Source organism: Lasioglossum baleicum, chromosome 4, assembly GCF_051020765.1.
Source record: "Lasioglossum baleicum chromosome 4, iyLasBale1, whole genome shotgun sequence".
NCBI classification, from domain to species: domain Eukaryota; kingdom Metazoa; phylum Arthropoda; class Insecta; order Hymenoptera; family Halictidae; genus Lasioglossum; species Lasioglossum baleicum.
The window spans coordinates 18,394,499-18,419,579 of record NC_134932.1 but is presented as its reverse complement, the minus strand read 5'-3'; the positions used below and the strand labels follow the sequence as shown (position 1 = coordinate 18,419,579).

The 25,081-nt window shown below is 38.8% G+C and overlaps 1 protein-coding gene and 1 long non-coding RNA gene across 7 annotated transcripts in view; one reads left to right on the top strand and one right to left on the bottom strand.

The window, feature by feature from the left end:
- LOC143207819 (agrin-like) overlaps positions 1-25,081 on the top strand; it is a 580,688-nt gene that overhangs the window by 522,434 nt on the left and 33,173 nt on the right. For 4 of the 6 annotated variants that reach the window (XM_076421620.1, XM_076421621.1, XM_076421619.1 and 1 more), the window contains 8 exons: positions 607-793; positions 6,262-6,359; positions 18,832-18,961; positions 19,302-19,535; positions 20,558-20,854; positions 21,576-21,725; positions 22,639-22,899; positions 23,665-23,811. In XM_076421620.1, coding sequence (XP_076277735.1) covers positions 607-793; positions 6,262-6,359; positions 18,832-18,961; positions 19,302-19,535; positions 20,558-20,854; positions 21,576-21,725; positions 22,639-22,899; positions 23,665-23,811 — 1,504 coding nt within the window. The remainder of the gene's footprint in view (positions 1-606; positions 794-6,261; positions 6,360-18,831; positions 18,962-19,301; positions 19,536-20,557; positions 20,855-21,575; positions 21,726-22,638; positions 22,900-23,664; positions 23,812-25,081) is intronic. The other 2 variants (XM_076421622.1, XM_076421623.1) reach the window with 2 other exon arrangements.
- LOC143207825 (uncharacterized) lies at positions 10,342-11,509 on the bottom strand. Its single transcript, XR_013008766.1, has 3 exons — positions 11,271-11,509; positions 11,134-11,202; positions 10,342-10,523 (listed from the first exon to the last, which is right to left on the bottom strand). It is a non-coding gene; the product is annotated as an uncharacterized LOC143207825 (long non-coding RNA).

The window sequence follows — 25,081 nt, the reverse complement described above, 5'->3', positions numbered from 1 at the left end:
TTTCAATGCGCCTCGTCAATATCATTGATAGGCGTATTGACAGTATTATTGATCGTCTAAGGGCCCCTTAACGGTTCACCAACCAATATTGCAACAAAGGCCCAACAAAATGCCAACCATAAATGCTACTGGGGTTTCCCCTCACTTTGCCCGGTCTGGCGACACTGGTCAATGGTTAATCCAACTTTACTATTAAGGCGCTAGACTCGTTTCCAGGATTACAAGGGTGCGGGATACGCCTTCTCATTTCTCGATAATACAAACACGGGATTTGCATCATTCGGCAGCATGTAGCTATGAAAATAGCTTGATAATAGTTGTATGCTTCCGAATAATGCAAATTACGCCTCGTAAACGAAAGAATAGGACTTTTGAGGGAGATAGCGCCCTAATCGATTTTTTATCTAGGCGTTTTTGACTACTGAAAAACCCCGGGTTTGTATTTACGAGAAATGAGAAGACGAATCCCGCAGCCTTGCAATCCTGGAAAAAGGAGTGAACCCCGTTAAGGAGGAAAAGAGGACACGTCACCGCATGCGTCCTCTTGACATAACTATATCGCGGATAAAGGGAATGTCGATGTGTAGACGGCTGTTTTCTTCACAGATTTGCCAGTGGGGAGCCATTTGCGCGGAGACTGGCGGCACTGCGATCTGCCAGTGTCCGACCTGTCCAGCAGAGTTTCAACCTGTCTGCGGCGATGACGGCATCAGCTACGGGAACGAATGCAAGCTGCGCCTCGAGGCTTGTCAACATCGTCGAGAGATCCGCGTGCTTTACCAAGGACTCTGCAGTGAGTAACGACCCCCCATCGGGACCTCTGATTCTCTTGGATTATTGTTTTCAACCCAGCATCAACAAGCCCCATCCGGGCATACGGAAAGCCAGACAATTATGGTATAGCCGAACCTCCGGTGTATCAACTAATTAACTATGCTGCCAGACGTTACACGTAATCACTGAAATTAGCATTCGGACATCCTTCAAGGGAGAATCAGATTTTTAATTGGAGGATTGATGAGGATTGATTTACTATGACGAAAGACACTGTTGAAAATTGCGAATTATCGGAATCGTGTAGAACACAGTAGCAGCTGCTTTCTAGAATTTGTTTTGTCTGAAAAAAATGATACAGGAAGTTTTGCATGGTTAAATGAAAAATTGATAACTATATCCTCTCTCATTCGAAAAGCTATTCAATTCTGTTTTATCATTAATTATAAGTTTAAAAAATTTCTGTTCAACTTTTTGTTTATTATTTTAACAACGGTTCTAATAAAAAGATAATATATTACTGTATATAAATAAAAGTTACATCTTACACCATGTACATTAGAAGTCCAGTACCTGTTGATTTTTACTATTATTTAAGACTTTCAAAAACAAAGTTTAATTTATTTTTTAAAGTATTTTTTTTAATTTTACAAAGAGTATCTTTTTGACACCAATACATCTCGAAGAAATAGTCCCAATTTCTCACTTCTGCGTATTTACTAAACCAATCAAATGAAGTGTTACAAATCAAATCCAAGGTGATCATATAACGTAAATTATTTTACTGAAACTCAAATATATCCAAGGGAAGTGCCAAGTCCTAAAGGACAAATGTTTTCTATGTTTTCTATGCCTTCGATGTCTGATTGTAAATCATGGATTCCGTACGAAATTTTATTGTTCCACAATACCAGAGATAGAAAAGGAAATGCTCCCTCGAAAATCGAAACGAAATAAGTCAGGAAACAGCACTACCTAGATTACCGAGCTGCTTCTGATTCAACTTGCCTCCAGTGATTCTCTTAGTTTCTGCTTTTCCCTTGTTGTGTATTGAAGACGGTCGCCCGTATCGTCCGTACCGCATATCCTTCTTTATACAATTTACCTTCAATTTTATTTCGCCACTCGTGCCGTCCAAGTACGTTGGTAATCTTGAAAAAGGGGGACTTTTTCAGACCGACTTGAACCTTTGAACGACGGAAAACCGGGTCACTCGAAACCTCGAAATAAAACTCTGCTTAAAGCGGTCTTGCCATTTATGCATTACTGGTCGATTCTTTTGTCCGACCTTTCTTACACAAACGTAATTTTAAATTACGCTTACAACAATTCATATTTTATGTCGAAATCCACTAGGGTCAAGGGTGTAATCAAAATATAAAGATTTCATTCAATCACCATAGATTCTGTAGATTTCAACACAAAAGTAATAAATGGGAAACATGATATATAATATATAAAAATAAATTATATTCATTGCGAAATCTGTTACATGTACATGGAGAGGTAAATGTTAATAACTGAAAAACAGTATTTCTTTTCGAACAGCAAGTAAATATAAAGATTCCAAAAGTGTTCAATGTGACATGATGCCACTTTAAAATTATCATTATTCTTATCGCAATTACAATGCTGTTGCATCACATTACATAAAATTGTCAAGCCCTTGTTTCTAAATAATTTGTCAGATGAAGAGAAAGAATTTTTCCATTCATTGCAACTCTGCATTTACATTATTGGTGGCTGCAGTCAGCAAACGTTTCAGCCATCTTGAATCCTTTATCCGTAGAAGACTGTGAGCCATTAACCTGTTTGCTTTCACTGAAAATGTTTTCCCAGTCTTGCTGAAAAAATCTCGGTGACGCGTCGAATAAGTTGATAGTTGATGAAGGTACTTAGCAGAGAGTCAACTCTTTCCACCCCTAGTCATTGAATATGGAACCCATCTGACGCGAGGTTGACGTCGTCGCCCAGTTTTAGACAGCTGGTTCATTCTCGCGTTCTTTCTTCGAGGCGCGTTCAGCTTCATGGAAATCGGTCACGAATGCGCGCCAACCCGACACGAAACAAACGCACAACTCGACGCGACGGGGTGGCCTCGCGACTGCTGGCTGCCATGTGACACACGACATTGTTCATTTCCAACGCAAATTATTCCCACGCGTTCGTGCACCGATCTCCTGCTGGTCTTCACGAATGCCTTTTCGATTCGGGTCACTTGAACCAGCCCCGGTTAAATGGTAAAGAGTCGGTCAAATACAAACTTTCCCTCTAATTTTCTCGGAATTTCTTTAAAAATACGTAAATGTTAACGAACACTACGGCGTCTAACAAAACTGATAGGGTAATGTACCTATTACTACGGGTGTATGTTTTACTGCGATATTCTTTCCAAATTAGATTAAATTACATAAAAATAAATATTTTGCCCTGAATAAATTTGTACAACTCAATGAGAATCTATTCTCGTTGGCGAGGCAAACAAAATTGTCAATCATTCTCATATTTTTATAATCTCAGGATTTGAAAAAATATTCTTCGTAAAAGGTAAAAATAAGACCATTTTTCTAAAGCACTGTTGTTCATATGACTACATTCTTACTACATTAATAGTAATTAATGATGCATTCAGTATCTTTCTTTCGCTATGACTTGGGAGTATACGTACAACCGACGGGATAAATGTAACGGGAGTTGTAATGAACAATTACCGCAACATAACAAGCGATTAACAAGTTTCCAACCATTCGGGGAACTTTGTAATTCCTTCTTGTTCTACGTCGAACTTTTTGACAGTGTTTAATTGGCAATCAGACGTTCTAATGTAATTTAATGCTAATAAACCTGTTGGTTGGGCGGTACTTTTGCAAAGAATAATCCCATAAAAATGCAAATCCGTTTAACAACAAATTCTTAAGACACAAAGTTTCGTTATCGATCACCATGCAAATACTATTACAATGTCAAAGGATTCTGTTTATTGCATGCAAATTGTGCACGGTGAACCGAGGGCCGATAAAAATATCGCGTCGCCTTTACAGCTCCGACGAATTTCGTCCACTCTGTTCATGTAAATCTAATAATTTGAATCTCCGGGTGGACGTAATGGGATCAGTCAACCGTTATTAATCATCCTTCGAGTCCTTTTTGCCCGTCTCGACTCGTTAATAAAGTTTCCCTAATTATTTACACAGGACGTTCCACTTCTGCTCAATCAATACTCAATCAACGAATTTCTTGTGGAAAAATTTCGATGGCCCGAATTTCACGGGATAGAAGTTCATAAAAGGCAGACAATTCCAGAAAATTAAATGCACTATTAAATTATTTTACTGACCGATTCAGCTCTTTCTTCATTTTCTCGGTCCTTTATGAACAACCAAAGCACATTCGAGCTTTAAATCTCCAACATTATAGTGATGTACAATCAGTGTAAAAAGTATTTATACATCCTTTGAAAACCACTAATTTTGTTCAATGTGGACCAAATGGCTTAAATTTTTTCGAGACGTTAAAAGGATTGGTTTACCAGCTAATGAGTAAATAAGTTTTTTAAAATTGTTATTGGTTGCAATTGCGAAGGAAAAAGTAAAGGTTATGATTTTTAAATTTTTTATCTGTGCCTATGATGAAAACTGAAAAGATGTATTTTGTAAATCTAAGTAAGTTATGTACAACATATACGAAGATTCCTTGAGATCGGTTGGCTCATAAAAAAGCTGTCTGTGTTAATTTCAGTTTGGTTAAACAGTCTTTTAATTTAAGTATTCACGAAAAAATCCTTTTCATAAAACCACAAGGTTCAGTTTATCGTACAAGTATACAAATCGACCAGTTACTTCATTTGCAATAAACTAAGGTTCAGTTCGTTGTGAGCATTCCATTAAATCGCTGCTCTTACTCTTCCTGATCACAGCCAGTAACGATTCATCCAACCCGTTTGAATAATTTAAACTTCCGCTTCCACGGTTGTTTACGTACCGGGGTTCTACATTTAAGCGGCTTCGCGTCTCATTAAGGAAGCAGCACTTCGTTCAAAATTTTATCAACATAATCCAACGTACATATGACAGAATTTCGATAAACGCCGTCGAACAAAATAGTTCCAAATTAATCAACTTTTCTGCCAAGGGTAGTATTTAGATCTACTGCATAATTTCGAACAGGATTTTCGAAAAGACTCTGTATCGATCCCTGCCACAAAGTAAACCTCTACTACATTAGTAAAAGATTCAATCTACAATGCCCGATCAAACTCCCGGAAAAATTCCTCCACCGCACGAGCCGTTGAAGCAGCCCCTATATCTCCGGCGCAGATCTACCAAAGAAATCCATTCGGCTCGGCAGGGGCCTATCCTCGAAAGATAATTTGCATGGTTTAAAATCGCGTGAAACTTCTGGAACGTACTGCGGGTATTCGGTTCCATGCATATCACGGGCTGAGGCGACTCCTCTCCTCGCTGGAATTGTATGAGTTGTTACCCGGCGGCATGCACGTTGCATATGCATGCAGCTTCATCCCTCCAGCTCCTCGACGATGCACACGGAGCTAAGTTCGGGTGTCGGTGTGCGTTGATCGCGAGGCAGTGGGATTCCCTGCACTGTCGTCAGTACAGAAACCTAGAAGCCACCCCTGTCTCCCTCCCCATCGCGGGAGGTCTTCGATCCTAGACTGCGAAGGCTTGTTACCCTCGGCTGTAGTAGCATCATCGACACGTCGTTAAGAACCGGGGAGAGCAAATAAGCTAACGCCCTTTTTCTCTCCTCGGGGCCTCAATGAATTCTAAAGACAACTTCTCGGCTGCAAATCCTACTTCAATGCCACCCGTCTCCCTTTCACCCTCTTTCTCTGCTCCCCTATAACGTCGTCCTTTTCTAGCCTGATACTCACCTTGCCTCTCTATCTCTCTCTTTCTCTCTTTCTGCTACCCTAGCTCTGTCTCCGCATTGTTGCCGGATTTAACCGCTGCCACCCACCCGGCACCCAACCAGCCAGATAATTTCCCTCGAAACGGATGCAGTTATGCAAATAGCGCGGCCGGGCGCGAGCGAGAATCTTTATTAATACTGGTTTGAACGTCGGCCAGGAGCCAGCGCGGCGGGCCTCCGGCTGCAACAGGGCAGCTTTTGTGGCAACTCGGCGTCGATGCCCCGGATCACGGAACCGGAAGAAGCCCGAAACAATTCAACCCCCGTTCGCAACCGGGGGGGGGTTACTTGCAACCGTTGCAACGCGGGGAACGCGCGGTTGCACCGCGGTGCAAGCCGAGATAGGCGTGCGAGATATCGCGCGGGCTTCTACGGATCCGGGCCGAGTCCGACTCTCGAATGACGAATGGCCCCCGGACCCAGCCCCAGTCTTTTTGCCCTCGCGGGCAATTACCGGGGAGATAGATCGTCCCGTCCCGTCCCGGCGAAACTGCCGGCCCGATAACCGGCCACCAGGATCCTCGTTAATTGGTAATCGTTCCTGTTGTTTGCTTCTAGATGGATGCGAGAACAAGAAGTGCGACTACCACGCCGAGTGCGAGAGCGACAGCGCCGGCGAGGCTAAGTGCGTCTGTCCCACCAAGTGCGAGAGTTCGGTAAGTGAACGATATGCATGCTATCACGACGACCCAGATGGTCGCTGCACGCGATAAGGGCTACACTTCTAGAGGGTGCCTTCACCCCCTTAATGGATAGGCGGGGAGGGATGGGATCTTTGAGAATTTTCTGAAACGAGAGTAGTCATCGTGCAAGAAAAGGTTATAGTGGTGGTGTACTCGGTTTTATTTAAACTTTCTCTGGTGAGTCTGGAGAAAAAATAAGCTGACCCATGTCCGAGCGTTTTTGGCAATACTCATTACGTATCGAGATAATTAACATTTAATTTTATAGTATTCAGAAAATTCATTGATATACTTAATTTCTTAATCATATCGTAACAGCTATGATAACGAGGGTGGTAGAGGTTACGTGTTCAAAGCCCTCTTACGATTTCTTATTATTTTTATGGGTTTTTTCAATTGTAAATTTTGAGACCTGGCTTCTTTGTCCCCCTTTTCTTTAAAAATGTTTTGTTTTCTCTTTCTTTCTAATATTGCTATTTATTTCTTGATGCTGTTGTCAATAGTGCAAGCAATTGTATATTTTGTGCAGGAAAGGGGCAGTGGGTGTACAATGTATCCGTGCACTTTCGAAAACGAATAACTTTTTCAAAATTGGACCCATCAGCTCGAGTTTTTTTTGAAACGTTAAAAGTTTACTAGATAACGTGTAAATAATGTTTTTTCTAAATTGTTATTGGTCGCAATTGCGAAGGAAAAAGTAAGGTATTAGATTATAAATAATAGTTTATAATCAATGGCTGTTGCCAAGACATTCAATACAAGGCATGTTAACAAACAGAAGACAGTACCTCACAAATTACTTTTATAAAAGCCCTACAGAAATCAATTATAAACTATTACGAAAGCAAACAGAAAGGAATCTAAATAAAGAAAATGGGTGAATTTTCATCGTAAGGAACGTATGAGGATTAATTGCATTGTCTGATGATGATATTCAAGTCAGAAAGTTTTCGTCTTTGCTTGTGGTTTACCAGTAAATATCTTTACGACAGTTGATCGCTTTATCTTTTCGTCGCAAAGGATTAATAAAAGTTTCGGTAACTGCGCCTATAAGGAGCAAAAGAGATTACCCGACTCGCTAATATAGCAAACAGATCGCATTATAACAGAAAACCTTTGATCGCAGATCTGTTCAACCGTGAAATTGGTTTAATTTTTGCACTGAATCGCGATTACTCACAGCGAATTGCTCCCAGAATAGAATCAATAGAGCAAATGTGTGCTTATTAAATTAAACGTATCGTCAGAAAAATAATTAGCTGATTGTGATATTCATCTTTACATGAAGTATACACTGAAGGGGGTAATTCATTCGTAGCTGGCTTAAGAAAAAACGTTGCAGAACGATAAACTTATTAAAAGAATAATTGTCCTATATTAAAGTGTTTAAAGGGAACTAACTGCCGTCAAACACATAATGAATCATGAAAGATACCAGTCTACACGTTCTCACACCCAATCTTTGCGTTAGCCCTCGGTCGTTAGGTAGACTACAGTAAAATATTCATACGATGATGGATGAGCTGTCGCGTGTACCTATACACAGTGTATCCGAAAACGTGGTACAACTGAAACGGAGGTGATTGCTCACGCAAAAATGAGTACAAATTATCAAAGTAAACTTTGTTCGCCTGAGACCCCATTTTGAACAAACTTGTAACAGAACTTGTAATACAGATTCCTGCTGTAATTAAAGAAACGAATTTAATAAACGTAACTGTTTTGAACTTTTCAGATACGACAAAATACTTAAAATAATTAAACCAAATAACTTGCAAAGAATTCATACAGAAAGTAGAATATAAGTCGGATCAACTTCGCGATGAATGCGATTACAAAAGTAATCGTGAAAGATTCATAATTGAGGTAGCGTGTTTGACCATCGCTTGATGCCTCTACTTGCGACAGGAATCAGTATGTACACAATGTACACGAATCAGAATAGTCTTCAAAATTGATTTTCTCGAGCTCTGTTTTATAACAAATAATATTTTCGTTAAAAATTTTCGATTTACTTTTTCATAAAGAATCGCTTTCAGTTTTGTTATAATTTCGAATACACCCTGTATACACCGAAGAACGTGAATATTCTTACTATCAGAATGATTAAGTTGTAGATTACACTCACGTAGACGTTCCAGTGTAATTAACGGTGGTTCTTGTACGTTTGTTTTGATTAATGTGTCCGTAAATTTATACGAATGTACATCACCGTTAATAAATATCGAAATATTTATCGGATGATTAGGTAGGGGTAAAAAGTAATTTTTAAATATTCCCAAGTCCCATATAATGCCTAAAAATTACCATAAATGAATATGTTTAAACTACAGTGACTTATTATCTTCATTGTTAATATCTTCTCCGTAGTTTCCATATCAAACTTTTGCAACCACATTTTATTAAATTCACCCTTAAAAAATTTAGCAAAATCGAAAAAGCTTTCAAGTTCATCTAACAACAAGTTGTGTTCATCTAACAACAATGTGCATTTTGAAAGTTGTTTTAACGCAGACTAATATAGAAGACGTTTTTCGTATTCATATTTTTATTGCAAGGATATCTTCGCCCCTTACTACATAAATTTCGCGCTTTCGCCGGGTAAAACGACGTTTACGAGATCGTGAAATAGACCATCCGTTTCATCGATGGCAACCGCCTGTCCGGAACGGACAGCATTTTCATTAAAAACTTTCTATCAGTTCTGCCGCCCTCAGACTCTCTACATTTCCTCTGTTTACCTTTTTAACACTCCACGGTGACAGACCAACGTTTGCGACATGCCACAATTTAAACATTTCATCGACATTGCAGGTCGCAAATTGTGCAAGTATAGACACGAAATTTTATTCTTACTGTTCCATAAGGAATCACCTTTCGCCCGCTTCTAGATACATGTTATTCGACCCTGTATTATAGAACTTAAGTTTCTAGCAGAGATGGGCAAAAATGTATCTAAAATTTTCAAATAAAAGATAAATGAAAGTTATCTTTTATCTGTAGTTATTTTCCTGAAATACATATTCGACACAGTGTATCTGTAAGATACTCTCCAAAAAATTTCATTTGACATCTGTAGGTTATCTGAGCTCGAAGTAACTGCGTATGCGTATTCAACGCCCCTAGCGGCGAGAAGTTATTCAAGAGGCACTATCCGTAAGATACAGCGTGAGAATTTTCAGTGTATCTTTCACAGTTATTTGAGAGTCGAAGCAGCGCCACCGTGTATCTTGCGGTTGTATCCGTCAGATTTTGGCTATTGGAAATGTATCTGTGAGATTTCAATGGGACGATTTCATCTTAACCTTCAGATGTATTTGAAGCTCGACGTAGCAAGATACTTTATTCAATTTTTTTATTCGTGACGAGTATTTCTCAGAGATGAAATCACATGTATCTTTAATCGTAATTTGTATTTGATTTCAAATACATCTTGATGCGACGTTGCCAAATCGTAACACTAAATGTACAAATGATCGGTTTAAAAACTGTGGAGCTCATAGAACAAGGGGAGCTTGTAGGCTCCTAAAATTTCTTATTTTTGAAGGTTAAACGTTACCACGGTTATGTACGAAATATTGTAAAAGTTGTGAAGTATTGTCAATATTTAATTTTGTACCTCACACCATATAGATGCATTTAACTAAATACATACAAGTCATAAGTAAGGGAAGGAATTGGTAAAAGAAAGAAATAATATTTTATTAATAAAGTAATTCAGTTTATATTTGTCAGTAATTTTTAAAACAATTTTTGCTCGTTAAATAACACGATAATTGTAGATTCTATTATAATTTTTGCAGGGTGTATAAATTATCTCTATTTATTTTTATTAATAATTTTTATTCGTTTGAATACATAAATTTTACATTTGTGCATAAATTTATACAATTTATACTAAATTATTAATAATTTAATAAATAACGCAAGGAGTTGTTAAAAGAAAGGAATAATATGTTATTAATGATATGTTTTTATTATAATTTGTGCAGGGTGTATAAATCATTTCTACTTATTTGTGTTAATAATTTGAAACTGTTTTGTTTTTTCCATGGTCCTCCGCTAATGTAAGTCACATCTGTATGGAAATACTATTTTCTTTCTGATGAACTGATGTTTTGGATATCTTCGCTGCATCTAAAAATTAGAATTTCTTGGTGAAAAGCATTGTCCAATAAACGGGAAGATTTTTAGCATGAATATATTAGGTTGGAGGGAAAGCTATGTCGTATTTTAAATAAACAGGTAATTTTGCTTGTAAATCAAAACACATGTTAACTAGCGAGTCATGGGAAAACAGGAATTGACAGGTTATCTGAGAAATGACAACATATTGTAACAAATAATGAAAATTATATAATTGAATAATATTAAACATGTATTTTTATAAATTGAATCAAATGTTTTCTTTAACGCTAAACCTACCGAGCCTCAAAAGTAACTGGTACACACATGTTCCCTTATAAAAATGATAAGATTGATTTTATTTAGACTTTGTATGGCTCCTATTGTAAAATGTGCACTACTACAGATATCTATACAATTGTTTCTTATGAAATCAGTATTATTAACTTTCTAATTGTAAAATAAAAAATCTGGAACTGGTCATCTTGACCGCTGTTGGTAGGATTAGTGTTAAAGTTAAAATACGCTAGAATTTTCTCTCCAACCTAATAATATTTTTTAATTTTCCTTTTGTCAGCAATGTTTCAATGTCTGAGAAAATAAATATAAAATAAAAACTTACCTGAAATGACAGTGACAAGTTTCACCAACACAATACCAAGTCATCGGAAATCAGGAATTGACAGGTTACCTGAAAATGTCAACATATTGTTACAAATAATGGAAATTATATATCATATCAATAAAATAAAAACTTACCTGTGACAGTGACAAATTTCACCAACACAATCGCGTGACAGGTGGCTGAAGTTACTGAATCACTTACACACGCTTTTTATTAATTGGAATACTCTATTACAAACACGTGCACAAGCATGTGCTAAACTAACTTCACTACACGTAAACTGACGTAAACCCACGGCGATGCAACGCGACGGTCGCTCACCTGTCGCGTAAGCTTATTTGTACGGTCCCCGATATATACATAAATTAATATATTGTTATAAATATATATATATATCTACATATATATATATATATATATATATAAGTATGTACAAAATAAAAAAATATAAATATTTATATATATTTTTTTAATAAAAATTTATTTGTTTAAACAATTGCTTAAATAATAAACAGTTATTTGTTTAAACATCTGTTTAAATAATAAAATGTATTTGTTTAAACAATCGTCCAAATAATGAAAATCTATTTGTTTAAACATGTGTTTAAATAATAAAAATTTGTTTGATCAAACAATCGTTTAAATAATACAAATGTACTTGTTTAAACAATCGTCCAAATAATGAAACTCTATTTGTTTAAACATGTGTTTCAATAATAAAAATTTGTTTGATTAAACAATCGTTTAAATAATACAAATGTACTTGTTTAAACAATCGTCCAAATAATGAAACTCTATTTGTTTAAACATGTGTTTAAATAATAAAAATTGTTTGTTTAACCAATCGTTTAAATAATACAAATGTATTTGTTTAAACAATTGTTATAGTCCTTATTAGAGTATCCGAATATGGAATAATAATGAAAGTCACTGTAAATGTAAATACGTTCCTCGTATTACATTACATATGTATTACGACGTGGCAATGTCGCATCAAGATCTCAGTGTATTTGAAATCAAATAAAGATATCAAATAAAGATACATGTGATTTTCATCTCTTCCAGTTACTCGTCACAAATACAAGCGTCAAATAAATCGTCTGGCTAAATCCAGCTTCAAATAACGAATACAAGATGACGGATAAATCTCGCGCGACATCTGGGGATTCAAATAATCCATATGATTACGAATCTATTTCTTCAAATAAAATCTGACGGATAACTCTGCAAGCAAGTTAACGACAGATACAACCGTAAGATACATCGTGGCGCTGTATTCGACTCTCAAATACAAGTCGAAGATAACCAGAAAATCGTCGGAGAGACAGATGAATAAACTCTCCAAACCGCAGCGCTCGACAGATGAAGTTACAGATACATTGTGGCGCTGCAATCGACTTCGAATACAAGGCGAAAGATACAGGTTATTTGTATCTAGAACGTATTTGAATAATTTTGTATTTAGATACTGCCCATCTCTGGTTTCTAGTAACACATTATTTACTTCGATATCCTTAGCAGAAGCGTTAACGCTATATCCTGCGAGCAAATTTGATCAAATATTTTTTGGGAGGATATGCTGCCATTAATAGAGCAGCGAATGATTAGGATCGTCGCAGGAGTGTCCAAAGAATTTAAAAAGATTTAAATATACCAAGCAGAAGTGAGCAGATGAATAGAAGTACATCCTTCTACGTTTACCTCTGCCAAAGCAAAACTGAGAGAAGATTGCCGTAATTAGCTTATTGACTGACCGTCGTACAAAACTCGTTCCCCTCGGTCCGGACTTCTTAAACCCGAGCGTTCCAGTTTTCTCAATCGTCGAAAGGAAAACATTAAAAATCGAGATAGCGCCTCATCATTCAGTCTGGGAGATTAGAGGAGACGGCTATACCGAAACTACCTCTAGGAATCCCAACGGGGACGTGGAAACTCGTAGCTTCCTTTGGAGGAAGTTAGAGGAGAACGAAAATAAGAAGACGAAAACGAAGAAGAAAAAGAAGAAGAAGAAGAAAAAAAGGAGCTGGCGGCCTTATCGCGTGTAATCCGCGACGGTTCCGGCGGATCCGGTGGAATAAAATTTCCCGGAGCACAAATATTCGTTGGGAATGGAGAGCACGTCAGGGCCCTCCTGAAGATATCGTTATCCGGCGAGAGTTCGTCGAAGTCCGGCGGGAACACGCGCCGGTTCAGAAATTCACGGATTCGTGGAACGTCCTGCTGACAAAACCACGAACAATTCCCGGTCCTCTACGCCCCCGCCACCGTCAACGTCGACGTCGTACCCGTCGCTCCGTCGTCGTTGTCGTCGACGCCGTCGACGCGTTGCTGGTCGTTCAGGTAACTGCCGGGCGAGTGCATGCTCCTTTTTCTAAGAAGGAAAGTGGTCGGACGTGGCTAAGGCGACGGCCCTCCGAGCTATCCAAAATTCAACGACGACGAGAACGTTACAGGACGGTTATGGGACAGGCCGACGCGAAACCATCAAGCCGAACGACCACCCGCGACAGCACGTGCTATCGTCTCGTGATGCTCCGGGGAGACTGACATTAAGGGACACGGCCGGGCCCTTCCCGCTTGTTTGACTCCTTGCCCTCACACCCAAGGTCCATCCGGAACCGCCACCTAGCTGGTATTAACCCTTTCGAAATTCGACCACAACCATTTCGACACCACGCTCTCTACCGAGATCCCGCGGAATTGCTTAGTCAGGATGATGGAAGAGATAATTGTGTTTAGGCTGGCTGAAATTGTAATGAGCTGGAAGGAGTAGAGAAAGCTCGACTTAGATTGCTGCATAAATTTCTATCCATGTGAAAAGGTTTAAATCGTTAGATTCATTATAAAAATTTTATTTCACACAGTTCTTCGTCTAATCGAAATGAAAGGATCAGCTAGTGAAGTACATGAGGTTGCAACACAAAAGGTGTGGGTCTGGAGACGCTACATTTTACAGCATTGTCATCTCCTTGAGCCAGTCAATATTCGTATTATAAGTGTTTATAGAATTTAAGTTATGTACACATAGAATTCAAACATTTTACATAAAAACAATGCAATAAAAAAGCATATCTGCATATTATTTATTGAACCACCAATTTTTCCCGAACGTACGACTTCTCGTAGACCGATACTACTGACTTCCGCAAAAATGTACGTCCGAAATGATTTTGGAACTGCAAAAATAGCGAAACTTAAAAAACAAATATTTTCGAACTCCTTTATTGGCGTTGAGTTGTACTACTGAATTTTCGTGCCACCACATTCGACATCATGTTCGCCTAATACAAAAGTCAGTTTTTGAGATTTTCGAAAATTTTCGCCAATTTTCGACCGTCTGATTTGTCGTTGATTTGCACTACTGAATTTCGTGCCACCTCCTTCGATATCATGTTCTCCTAATACAAAACTCGATTTTCGAGATTTTCGAAAATTTTCGCCAATTTTCGACCGTCTGACTTGTCGTTGACTTGTACTACTGGATTTTCGAAAATTTTCGAGCGTTTGACTTATCGTTGACTTATACTACTTCGAAAATTTTCGAAAATTCAGTAGTGCAAGTCAACGTCAAGCCAGACGGTCAAAAATTTCTAGAAAACCTCATTCAGTAGTATAAGTCAACGATAAGTCAGACGCTCGAAAATTTTCGAAAATCCAGTAGTACAAGTCAACGACAATCCAGACGACCGAAAAATTTTCGAAAGTTCAGAAACGGAGATTCTCGCAATACAAAACTTAATTTTTGTCTAATTTGAAACATTTTTCTCTATCCAAAAGTTTCGAAGAGAGTGATGTTGATCTAATTTTACTATCGAATAATCATGTACACAGGGTGGGACAAAAGGAACACATTAACTGTTGTAAGTAATATTCCTTTATTTTTCACCAAGAAAATTACAATATTATCTGTGTATTGTGTTCAGCTGTGAAGATGGTCCCCAGCAGGAATGTGGTGACATAGGTACAAATACGCAGCAGATTGGATCAGAGTGGAATGAAGACGCCTCGCTCCACACGCTTTCTTGTCTTCTATGTAGCGTGTAGCATGTAGTGATAGACTCCTCTTGCCTCTGTGCCGTCGCGGAGCTAATCTTCTCCTCTCCCTACGAAACATATATATACAATGTAGAACAAGATGGAATCTTAGACAATGTAGAATTTTCCGATTTTAGAAATCCGCAAAGTATCGGTAACATGGGGCGCTAAGAGAGAGATTCCCCCGAGGCCTAGACAGAAAGGTCTGTGCCGCAATCTACCGTAGAGTATGCTTCATTATACCAGTGCCATACCTGCAGTCACTTCAGAAAACAAGTTAACGCTTTCATCAAACTTTCCTCGAAAAACCACCGACGAAAGAATCACTGAAGTTTCGAGATAAATGCGCGAGGAGGTCGACAGAGACGTGCAAAAATTGCTCACAAAGGGGAAGAAATTAAATCTGGAAATTTTCAAATATAATGGACGGCGAAACGATTGAAGTGCTGTTAACTTACTTTCCAAGGTTAATGGACCCACGCCGAGGATATAATAGACCCGGCAATTTCTACACCTCCTTGCGCGAGACCGTTTTGACATTTCGGCTACGTCACGGAATGCAATTTACCGGTGACTTCAGTCTGACCACGGAGCTACACTTTGCGCAGTCGGATTGACATTGGTCCCCCTCTCTCTGGCGTAATGGTAACGTAACGGGAAATGTTGCTGGCTGATTGCGATGCATCAGCGTAATTTCCCGGTATATAAGATCGCCGGTTGTCGCTCGTGTTCCCATCTTAAACGCGAAATTACATCTTTCTCGCATGGACGCACAATGTTCCGGCGAATTTGACGCGTCAGCGTTCCACGACTACGGGAACAGGGACGAAAAGGGACCTCCGAGCAAAGACGAGAAAGACGGGAGGATGGAAAAGTACCGAATCGCAGCGCCGGAGAAAGGAGATGAGGGTTTGCGGCATTGTTTGAAGTGCAAACGAGGAATATCGGCGCGTCCCAGCCGCCCTTATAGTTCTCCTCATACCACCCCCCCCCCCCCCCCGAAGTAATTGTCTTCCGAATTGCTGGGAGAAGAAAAGAAGCCCGAGTCAGAAGTAATTAAAATAAGCATGTTCTCTTTCGATTTCTTGATATTACTGCGTCACTGTGCATCGATATAGAAAATTCAGGACCGAACTATAAATTATGTCAGACGCTATTCCTTGATCTCTTGCAAAATCAGTAAAGCAGTTACTGACATTGGCACGCAAATTGAGAATAGTCTCGAGAGCAACTGTCGACAGAAACTCTCAGGTGGACACGTACCTTAAGACATACTAATTCAACGATTAAACCCTCTTGTTTCTAATTATTTTTGATTAATATGACACTAGACGCCAGTTGGATCAGACATACTTGTTTAATCCAAGATAAGTGTCAGATTGGCTTTAGATAATTTTCGATTTACTGAAAGTGCCACTGTTAAAATTCACTTCTCGGAAACAGAAGCGTTTAACACTAGGTTACTAATATTTTTAATTTACGATTATTAAGATTATAGAGACGCTTCCCTAAGGAATTATTGATTGATTGGAAAAATTATAAAATAATGTGAAATAGCTATATCTAGAGCTCCGTAAACCTAGTGTTAAACGCCTCAAATTGACACATCGCTGGCAAGACAGACACGCATCACTGATACACGGCTAATTCGACAAACTGGAACCGTAGATGATGAAGATCACGCCCGAATCTGTTCGTGTGCGGCCGGCAAAACACGCCGGAAGCTTTCAACATGCCTCGCAAATAATCGATTACCGATCGAGCCGGCGAACGACAAGTCGTTTCAATTCGGCAAATAATTTTCGACTGGTCGGCCATCGCAAACGTTTCGTGCGACATACAGTTCTGTACAAAAGTAAATTCGCACAATGCTATTTTCACAGTACAAATATCCATAACCATGAACACAATACGACTAATTGTTCATTCTTCAATGTGTCAGGTGTGGAAACGTGCTCCTGTCGATTGACTCCAAAATTATATATCAATACAGCTGTTCAAATTGACATGTCTTGTATTATTTTGAGCGTCAAACAATTAACAAAACGCTGTGCAAGTGAATTGTATTTTCAGCGCTGCTATCCGAATCGAACACCATGACGTATGGTGATCATAAACTGCTATTTGCTCGGTAATTCGATTAGAAATAACATAATTTAACACGTACACGTTTTAATTACAAGCTATTGTGTTCGACGATTTTCCGAGAATCGGGAATGCGCTGTGTTTAATTACGTTTTGGATCCACTGTACGTTATCCAGAAATGTATCGATTGATGACCGAACGTACACTTCAAAAATAGTCCCAATGCGAATACTTTTGTCCAGCACTGTATGCAATCGATCGAAGCGCACTTTAGCCCAGCTCACAGCCATTATCTTCCACTCGAGAGACAGCGAGGCCGCAAATAGCTCAGCCTCGAATTCCAATTACATTCGACGAGGTTCCGTCGTTACAGGAATATTCGGCAACGCAAGGTCGCCCAAGCGAGCATGGAAACGAAATACTCGCGCGGAAACGCTCCGGGCGAAACGGAGCGGACGACGCGTGCGTGAAACGCGTGTAATAAGCAAACAACGACCGAGTTGGATATCGCGGCGAGCTAATTAAGTTTCGCTCTTTGCCCGTATTATTTTCTCGCCCTCGGTGGCCGGCTCATCCCCCGCCCCTCACGCCGCGTCGCGACGCTAGTGTACGTCAGGACGACGCCCCGGCGAAGGCGCGGCTCCGAGCGCAACAAGTGCGAAACGCGTGAAGCGTTTTCTCCTGTTTTCTTTCACCGTGAGACCGCCACCAGCCTGAACGTGCACTCCCGATCGAAAGGAATGAAAAAGAATCTGCATAGGGGTTTCGGACCGTCGAAAAACCGTATTGTTAGTGATGGGATCGAGCTCGATATACATTCACGAAACCAAGTCAAATCCAGTAAAAAATCTAGCCAAATAATGGCATCAATCATTCCGCGGATCAAGCCGCGGAACAGCAATGATAAAATTTCTTATACTGATTACTTGTGTAATTGTTCTGCATTCTTTAAACCATGATGAAATTTTTGACTTGTTGGAAAATACCACAACAAAAATTAGTTTCTACACCTAGTAGTGTAAAAATATCCTCCCCTGTTAATAATACGATACACACAGAATAACAAATTGTAATCTGTACAGGAAGAAAATTATAATGGAATTAAATTGTGTAACATTACAACAGTATTATGGCCAAAGAATATTTTTAAGTAATTATAATGAACGTGTCACTGTCGTCAACGTTGACGAGTTCATTCAATTCCCAATGCAACACCGAAATTTCTAAAACCTGTAATCCAGAAAATTGTCAGAATTAATGCTATATTTCAGTGGTTCTTAAACAGTGGTCCGCGAAACAATTTTGACATTTTGACATTAACAGATATTTTTGCCAAAAAATAAAAGAAATGTCATTCGAATCATTTTCATGTTCCACATGTTGCAAGTTTTCACATTTTCATGTTTCAAATTAAGTCTCAAGAACTACGTAAAATGCCTAGGGTTGGGATGGGGTCCGCAAAAAAAAATGTTGTTCAAGAGATGGGCCCCGGACTACATAAGTTTAAGAACCACTGCTATATATTGTTCGAGTGGTGATCAAGTATTAATTTCTTAATTTCTATTTTGTTGCAGGGGAAAGAACCACCGGAAGCGGAGAAGGTGTGTGGTTCAGACGGGAAAACCTACGCCAATGAATGTTCAATGAAGGTAGCCTCATGTAAATCTCAGACCCACATCACCGTCAGCTACATAGGAGATTGCGGTGAGTCCTCTAAACTATGCATCACGGGCTTTACTGCATTCTCCATTAATTCTTACTTTCAATGTTTCTCACGGACCCTTATATAGTTCACAAGTTTAATATTTCATTCCTTATCCCTGAGAGCTAAAACCGTGCCCTTTTAATACAATATAAAAGGTCGTTTTATTTCGTTACTTTCAATATTCGCGCTTCGAACGAGAACGAATTAAATGACTATTTCAGTTAGAGTCACTGGAGACCGGAGCACAGCTCGAAAGCTCGGGTACAGCTCGTGAGAGGAAATCGAGAGGGAGGTTGTGTAGTGAGTCGAAGTAAGATGGAAAAAATCTATTCTTTTCAGAACTTTGCGCGCGCGTCGAGTGCGAATACGGGGCTCACTGCATGGCGGGGGTGTGCGTGTGCCCGGAAGAGTGCCCGGAGGACTCGGAGAAGCCCGTGTGCGGCAGCGACGCGAAAACCTACCCCTCGGAGTGTGAATTGCAGAAGGCGGCCTGCGGCAGGGATCCTAAATTGCCGGTCTTGCACGTGATATTTTACGGCGACTGCGGCGACCGATTTGCTGTAGCTGCATTGAGTACGTTCTACACCATCCTACCGATCCCCCAGAGCCGATATCTCTCGAACCAACGAAATTCCAAATGAAACTTTACCAGGGAACCTACGCGCATTCGGTGCTTGATGAAATGTGTCGAACGAATTGCTAAAAAATATTGTTATTAAATATAATTACTAGACTGCGGATCTTTATGCAAAATAAAAATGTTCTGCATTTAGTGTGGGAAGCAGGAATAAAATAAAAATTGATTTCACCCCTTAATGGCATCGTTACATTAAAAACAACATTACAGTATTCTTAAATTTTTCTAATCTTTCACTGGTTTATATTTCACCCAACCAGTTTCTTCACAAATGCATAAAGATCCGCAGTGTAATAATTACGTTCTATCTAGGATACTAACGAGTATAAACAACTCGATAAAGCTGTTTACACTGTTTACGATATTAATTCTGTCACACCGAAACCATTCATATAAACTAGCTAAATTCAATTCTTATTCTTAAATGCTTCATAAAAATGTGCATTAATTGAACGCCTGCGTTAGTCGAGTCGGGTATGGCGAACTTAATTTATTCAAATTCATTTAAATTCAATCCTCAGTAAGTAAACATTCGTCGCGCAGTGCACGAACTGAAAACGTTTCATCAAACTTGAAGAATTTATGAAACCCAGTTGCGGAATGCCACCGGGTTAACTGTGAAAACAATTCTTGACCTGAACAATGCGGAGCTAAAGGAAGTGCTCGTTGTCTAACAATATGAAACGTAGCGAAAGGAACTTTTGGGAGAACTTAGTAAATTGGCGAGTCAATTGCAGACACTTAGCCTACTGAAAAAGAATAATTATACCAAGGTATCATTACCAAAAAGCGCGAGATAAATTGGCTATTAACAGTAGGAAGGCGAAGCTAACTCGAAAGAAGTGCTAAAGCGAAGTCGGGACCGTCAGAATCTCTTAAAAACGTCCCCTAACCAACCAACAAAACCTGTGCTAATAACTCTAACTACTCGATCCCTTCCCTTGACCGGTCGCAACAGCAACGATGTCGACGCCTGCGGTGGTTCGATTGGCTACCACTGCAGTTGACGTGACCAGCACCCAAGGTCGGGAGGACTGCAAAAACATCAACTGCGACTTCGAAGCTACCTGCGAGCTGGGCCCGGACAACTATCCCAGGTGCAGCTGCAAGTTCGACTGCGCCTCGATCTCGCCTGAAAACATGCGTCCGGTTTGCGGCAGCGATCTAAGGATCTACTCGTCCCTGTGCGCCATGAAGATGGAGGCTTGCCAAAGGCAGCAGGAGCTAAGACCTAGACCCATCGAACTTTGCCAAGGTTCGCCGCGGCCCGGAAACTTACGTCGATTCCCTCGCACTCCGCCTAATTGCTTCGACCGTGGCGAACTTACTTTCAACCAGCTTAATTGTTTCATAGCGTGTCCCCGCGCCACCCCCTCACTCCCTGTTTGGCTAATGGGATAACGAGTGGCTTCCACCATTTTAGAGTCAACCTGTATTCCCGACGCTTTCTTCCTCCCTTTTTTCTTTTTTTGTTTGAAGCACACGGTTCGGGATTTCGTTTATTTTATTTGTTCAGCGTCGCATCAGCTTGGTAGCATATAGGGGATGCAAAATGAACATCAAATTTCTTTCTCTGGAGAGCAAATTTTGTAAACAAGTATCTTTCTTTAACATCGCTAGGAATTGTATTATTTGATTGTCTGAAAGTGAAGTCGTGCACTGGACATCATGTATCGTTGTGTTTCGAAGTAGAACATAATTGTTCTATGCGTATATAATATAAACTCCAAACGTTTCATCAGGGTTTTAATTTGATAAAATTTTGTCTGAGAGTGTGCACTGTTTATGTGATTATTTTTGTTTCTCTCCGCTCTTTAGGAGCTGTCAAGGTATTCTTTGTAGAATAGCTCTTTCGTTAATGGTTTTGCATTTTGTATACCACTAGTAAAGTTGTTACGTATATGTAGCTATGATATAAATGTATTAACGAGAAAATTTCAAATGTATATTTTACAAATGTGTACCTTCTGATACAGGTATGGAAGTGAAACCCTGTAATGGAGATCCTCCACTCGTGGACGAAGATGGAAAAGAGTTCGATTGTGGAAATGGACCAGAACGAAGAGACTGCCCAAGTAACAGCTACTGCCATCAAACCACGCGACTCGCTCGATGCTGCAGAAAAGGTCAGTTCGAATTTGAAAACACACAATTTTTACGTATGTCGGGACAATTTTCTATTAGGAAAATGATACAATTTGTGGTTGAATAACATGCATTGCCAGCAGAATATTTCTGGTCAGCTGATACAGTCGAATATTATTGCAGAATGTCACACAGTTATTTAATTATTCAATCATTCACTAGAGCAATACTAATTTCTTGCTTATTTGATTGTACGTAAGCTGCTTATATGTAAATTGAATTTACATAAGCGTTCATAAACCAGTAACACCTGTTCACTGTGTCCATAAACACATTGATAGTAATCAAATCAGACTAGCCTGCTTCATTTGTATTATATTAAATTTAAGTACATGGAAGCTCTGCGTTCGTACCATAATTATGACAATTTGACGAGGATGCAATGCAGTAATCATGAGATAAATGTAAAAACAATAGACAACAATATGTCAGCATTTATTTCAGCTATAGCATTCATAGTTGCAATATTCCATCAAATGCAATGTATCTTGTAAACCATGAAAAAGATATTGACACAGCAAAATTATACATCATGCTATGTGTCAGAATTGTAAATAACGACAACAATATTAATTTGATTGTCTTCATGTGATACAGAATGATGAACACTTCACCTACCGAAAATCTATTAATCGGCTTTCCAATGACTGAGCTATATGTAAAAGAAACTCAACAATTTTCTTCTAAGTAAACATGTCTGAGGAATTTGTTACATCACATTAATTTATAAAAATTTGTTGAATCAAGATTGAAATCATCGTAACTTTTGAACAATGTATGAAGGAATTCTCAACTGTTAAAATTTGGTTGAGAAGACTATTAGAAACTAGCCGGTAGGTAAAGTGTTAAATTAATGAACACGAGAAAAATAAATGTACCTTGTGGTGGACTCAGCTCAAGAAACGCAAGTGGTTAAGTGCTCGGACTCCTGGCACGGATGCTGTCCGGATGGCAAGACTGCAGCACGTGGACCTAACGGCGCAGGTTGCCCAGGTTCGTGCAACTGCCAGAGGTTGGGCAGTGTCTCCGACACTTGCAATCCGGAGACCGGGCAATGCGAGTGCAAACCAGGCGTGGGCGGCGTGAAATGCGACAGTTGCATGCCGGGCTACTGGGGATTGCACAAGATCAGCGAGGGCAATCCGGGATGCATACGTAAGAACACTGGGAACAACACTCTAAGAGCTAACCTTCTATTATTTGAAATATTTTTACTAATCATACTTACAATTAGTAATGAAATAGATAATATCACATTCTATATATCTATTAACCCTTTGAGGACGAGCTTTGCAACATTGGCAACTTCCAACTTGCGTTCCCAACTCCTGAAATTGAAAACAAATTCTTTATTTAAATAATAATAAGTGTGTACACATATACAGTGGATGTACAAAGTATTCGTACACCTTTTAAAAGCTAATAACTTTTTTATAATTGCACCAAACGACCTGGTTTTTTATAATCAATTAGAAGCATTGGTTTACGGAATGATATGCAAAATAGATTTTCCAGAAATTATAATTTACAAGGTTAAATGCGAAAATAAAAAAGGGATTTTTTAAAACTTTTTTATTTGGGCCCTTAATTTGAAAATTTAAAATATATGTTTTGTAGATCTATATTAGTTATACACAAGGTTTTTTTATTTTTGCATGTAACCTTGTAAATTATAATTTTTGGAAAATCTTTTTTGCATATCATTTCGTAAACCAGTGCTTCTAATTGATTGTAAAAACTCGGGTCGTTTGGTACAATTATAAAAAAGTTAAAAAAAAAAACACTGTGTGTCCCTGTTTTCCTCCAGTGATAAAAAGATACAGCAAAAGGAATATTTTCAATAGTGTCAGATAATCCTCGTCCGCGAAGGGTTCGTGTAAATTTAATACAGCTATCTCAAATTATTATACTATGCTTCAGCGTGCGGCTGCTCACTTTTCGGCTCCGTCAGAGAGGACTGCGAACAGATGACAGGTTACTGTGTCTGCAAACCGGAAATCCGTGGCCACAAGTGCACAATCTGCACTGATCATAATAATATATTGACCCCGACTGGTTGTTACGCAGGTATTACGCGGAGGGTGTGACACAATTATGGGGGATGATTTAATTAATCGAACAAGTCTATTTTTTTGGTCATTTTAAACATTTCTCTTTTCAAGGTTACCTCAAGGTAATAACATGCTACGTCATTCGTCTTGAGATCGCTCACTATATTACGTAATCAAAAGACAGTGTCATTTAAGAAAAATGAAAATAATCTTGACTTTTTGTTTGAAGCACACACAATTTTTAAATTCATAATGTTGCACATTGCAGTTGATCATTTTTTGTCTATCTGCTTAAAATATCGCAGGGAATTGTTAAACCACTTGATGAATATCCCTTTAAGGGATGACGAAGAAGATGAGGCTTCTATTTTGAAATAAACGATTACGAATACTTTTCGGGCACCAAAATGTTTCTCGTGTAGTACGAGAAATACGAATGACATGTTTGAATGACTATTGCCATATGAAATTTTGTTTTCTATATTTACCTATTCATATAGTAGAATGTCTCAGTGCGCACAGTGGACTGGAAACCTGTCTTTAGTGGCCAAAATTATTTTAGCGTTATTTCAAAGTTCGAGGTTACAGTATCGTAGGTCGTTGAAGTCGTCTCGACACATCAGCTAGAATATTATGAAGTCAAAAATATATATTAACATTTTAAAAATCGAGGTGACTATTATAAAAAGGAATTTTTTCGAAATTTTGTATATATTGAAGCTATTAAAAAATTGAATACTAATCAACACTTTTGTTGGATACATTTTCTTATCACCATGGCAAATGTTTACTAACGGTGCTAATTGGTCTGGAAAGTGACTTTTTATGGGCAAAGTTAAACATACCTTCGTATCGATTTATTTTCAAAAATGCCATTAACCTTCACTCTGCGTGTAGGGGTGTAACCACACCCCAGACTAATCCAAAGGAACATACATGAAAAGTTGCCGACTGAAAAATTTCAAAAATTATCTTGGAAATGCTATCTGTGACATACTTTGCAATCTTTTCATGCCTATCTATCATTTCATGCTCAGTCAAAGTTTTTTCTTTACATTTTACACTGAAAACATGCAGGGGGTGTGATTGCATCCCAACACGAGGTTAAAATTCGAATGTATGTTCGCAGGGTGATGGTTAATGCAACTAAAATCAAAGATGGCTAATATTTCGAAGCTTCGAAGGGTGATGTGAGCAATTTGTGCAATTGATAAAAATTTGTTGAAAATATGACACTTGAAAAATTCAAGTCAGAAAAACAGGTTTCTAGTTGATTGTGATTGTGC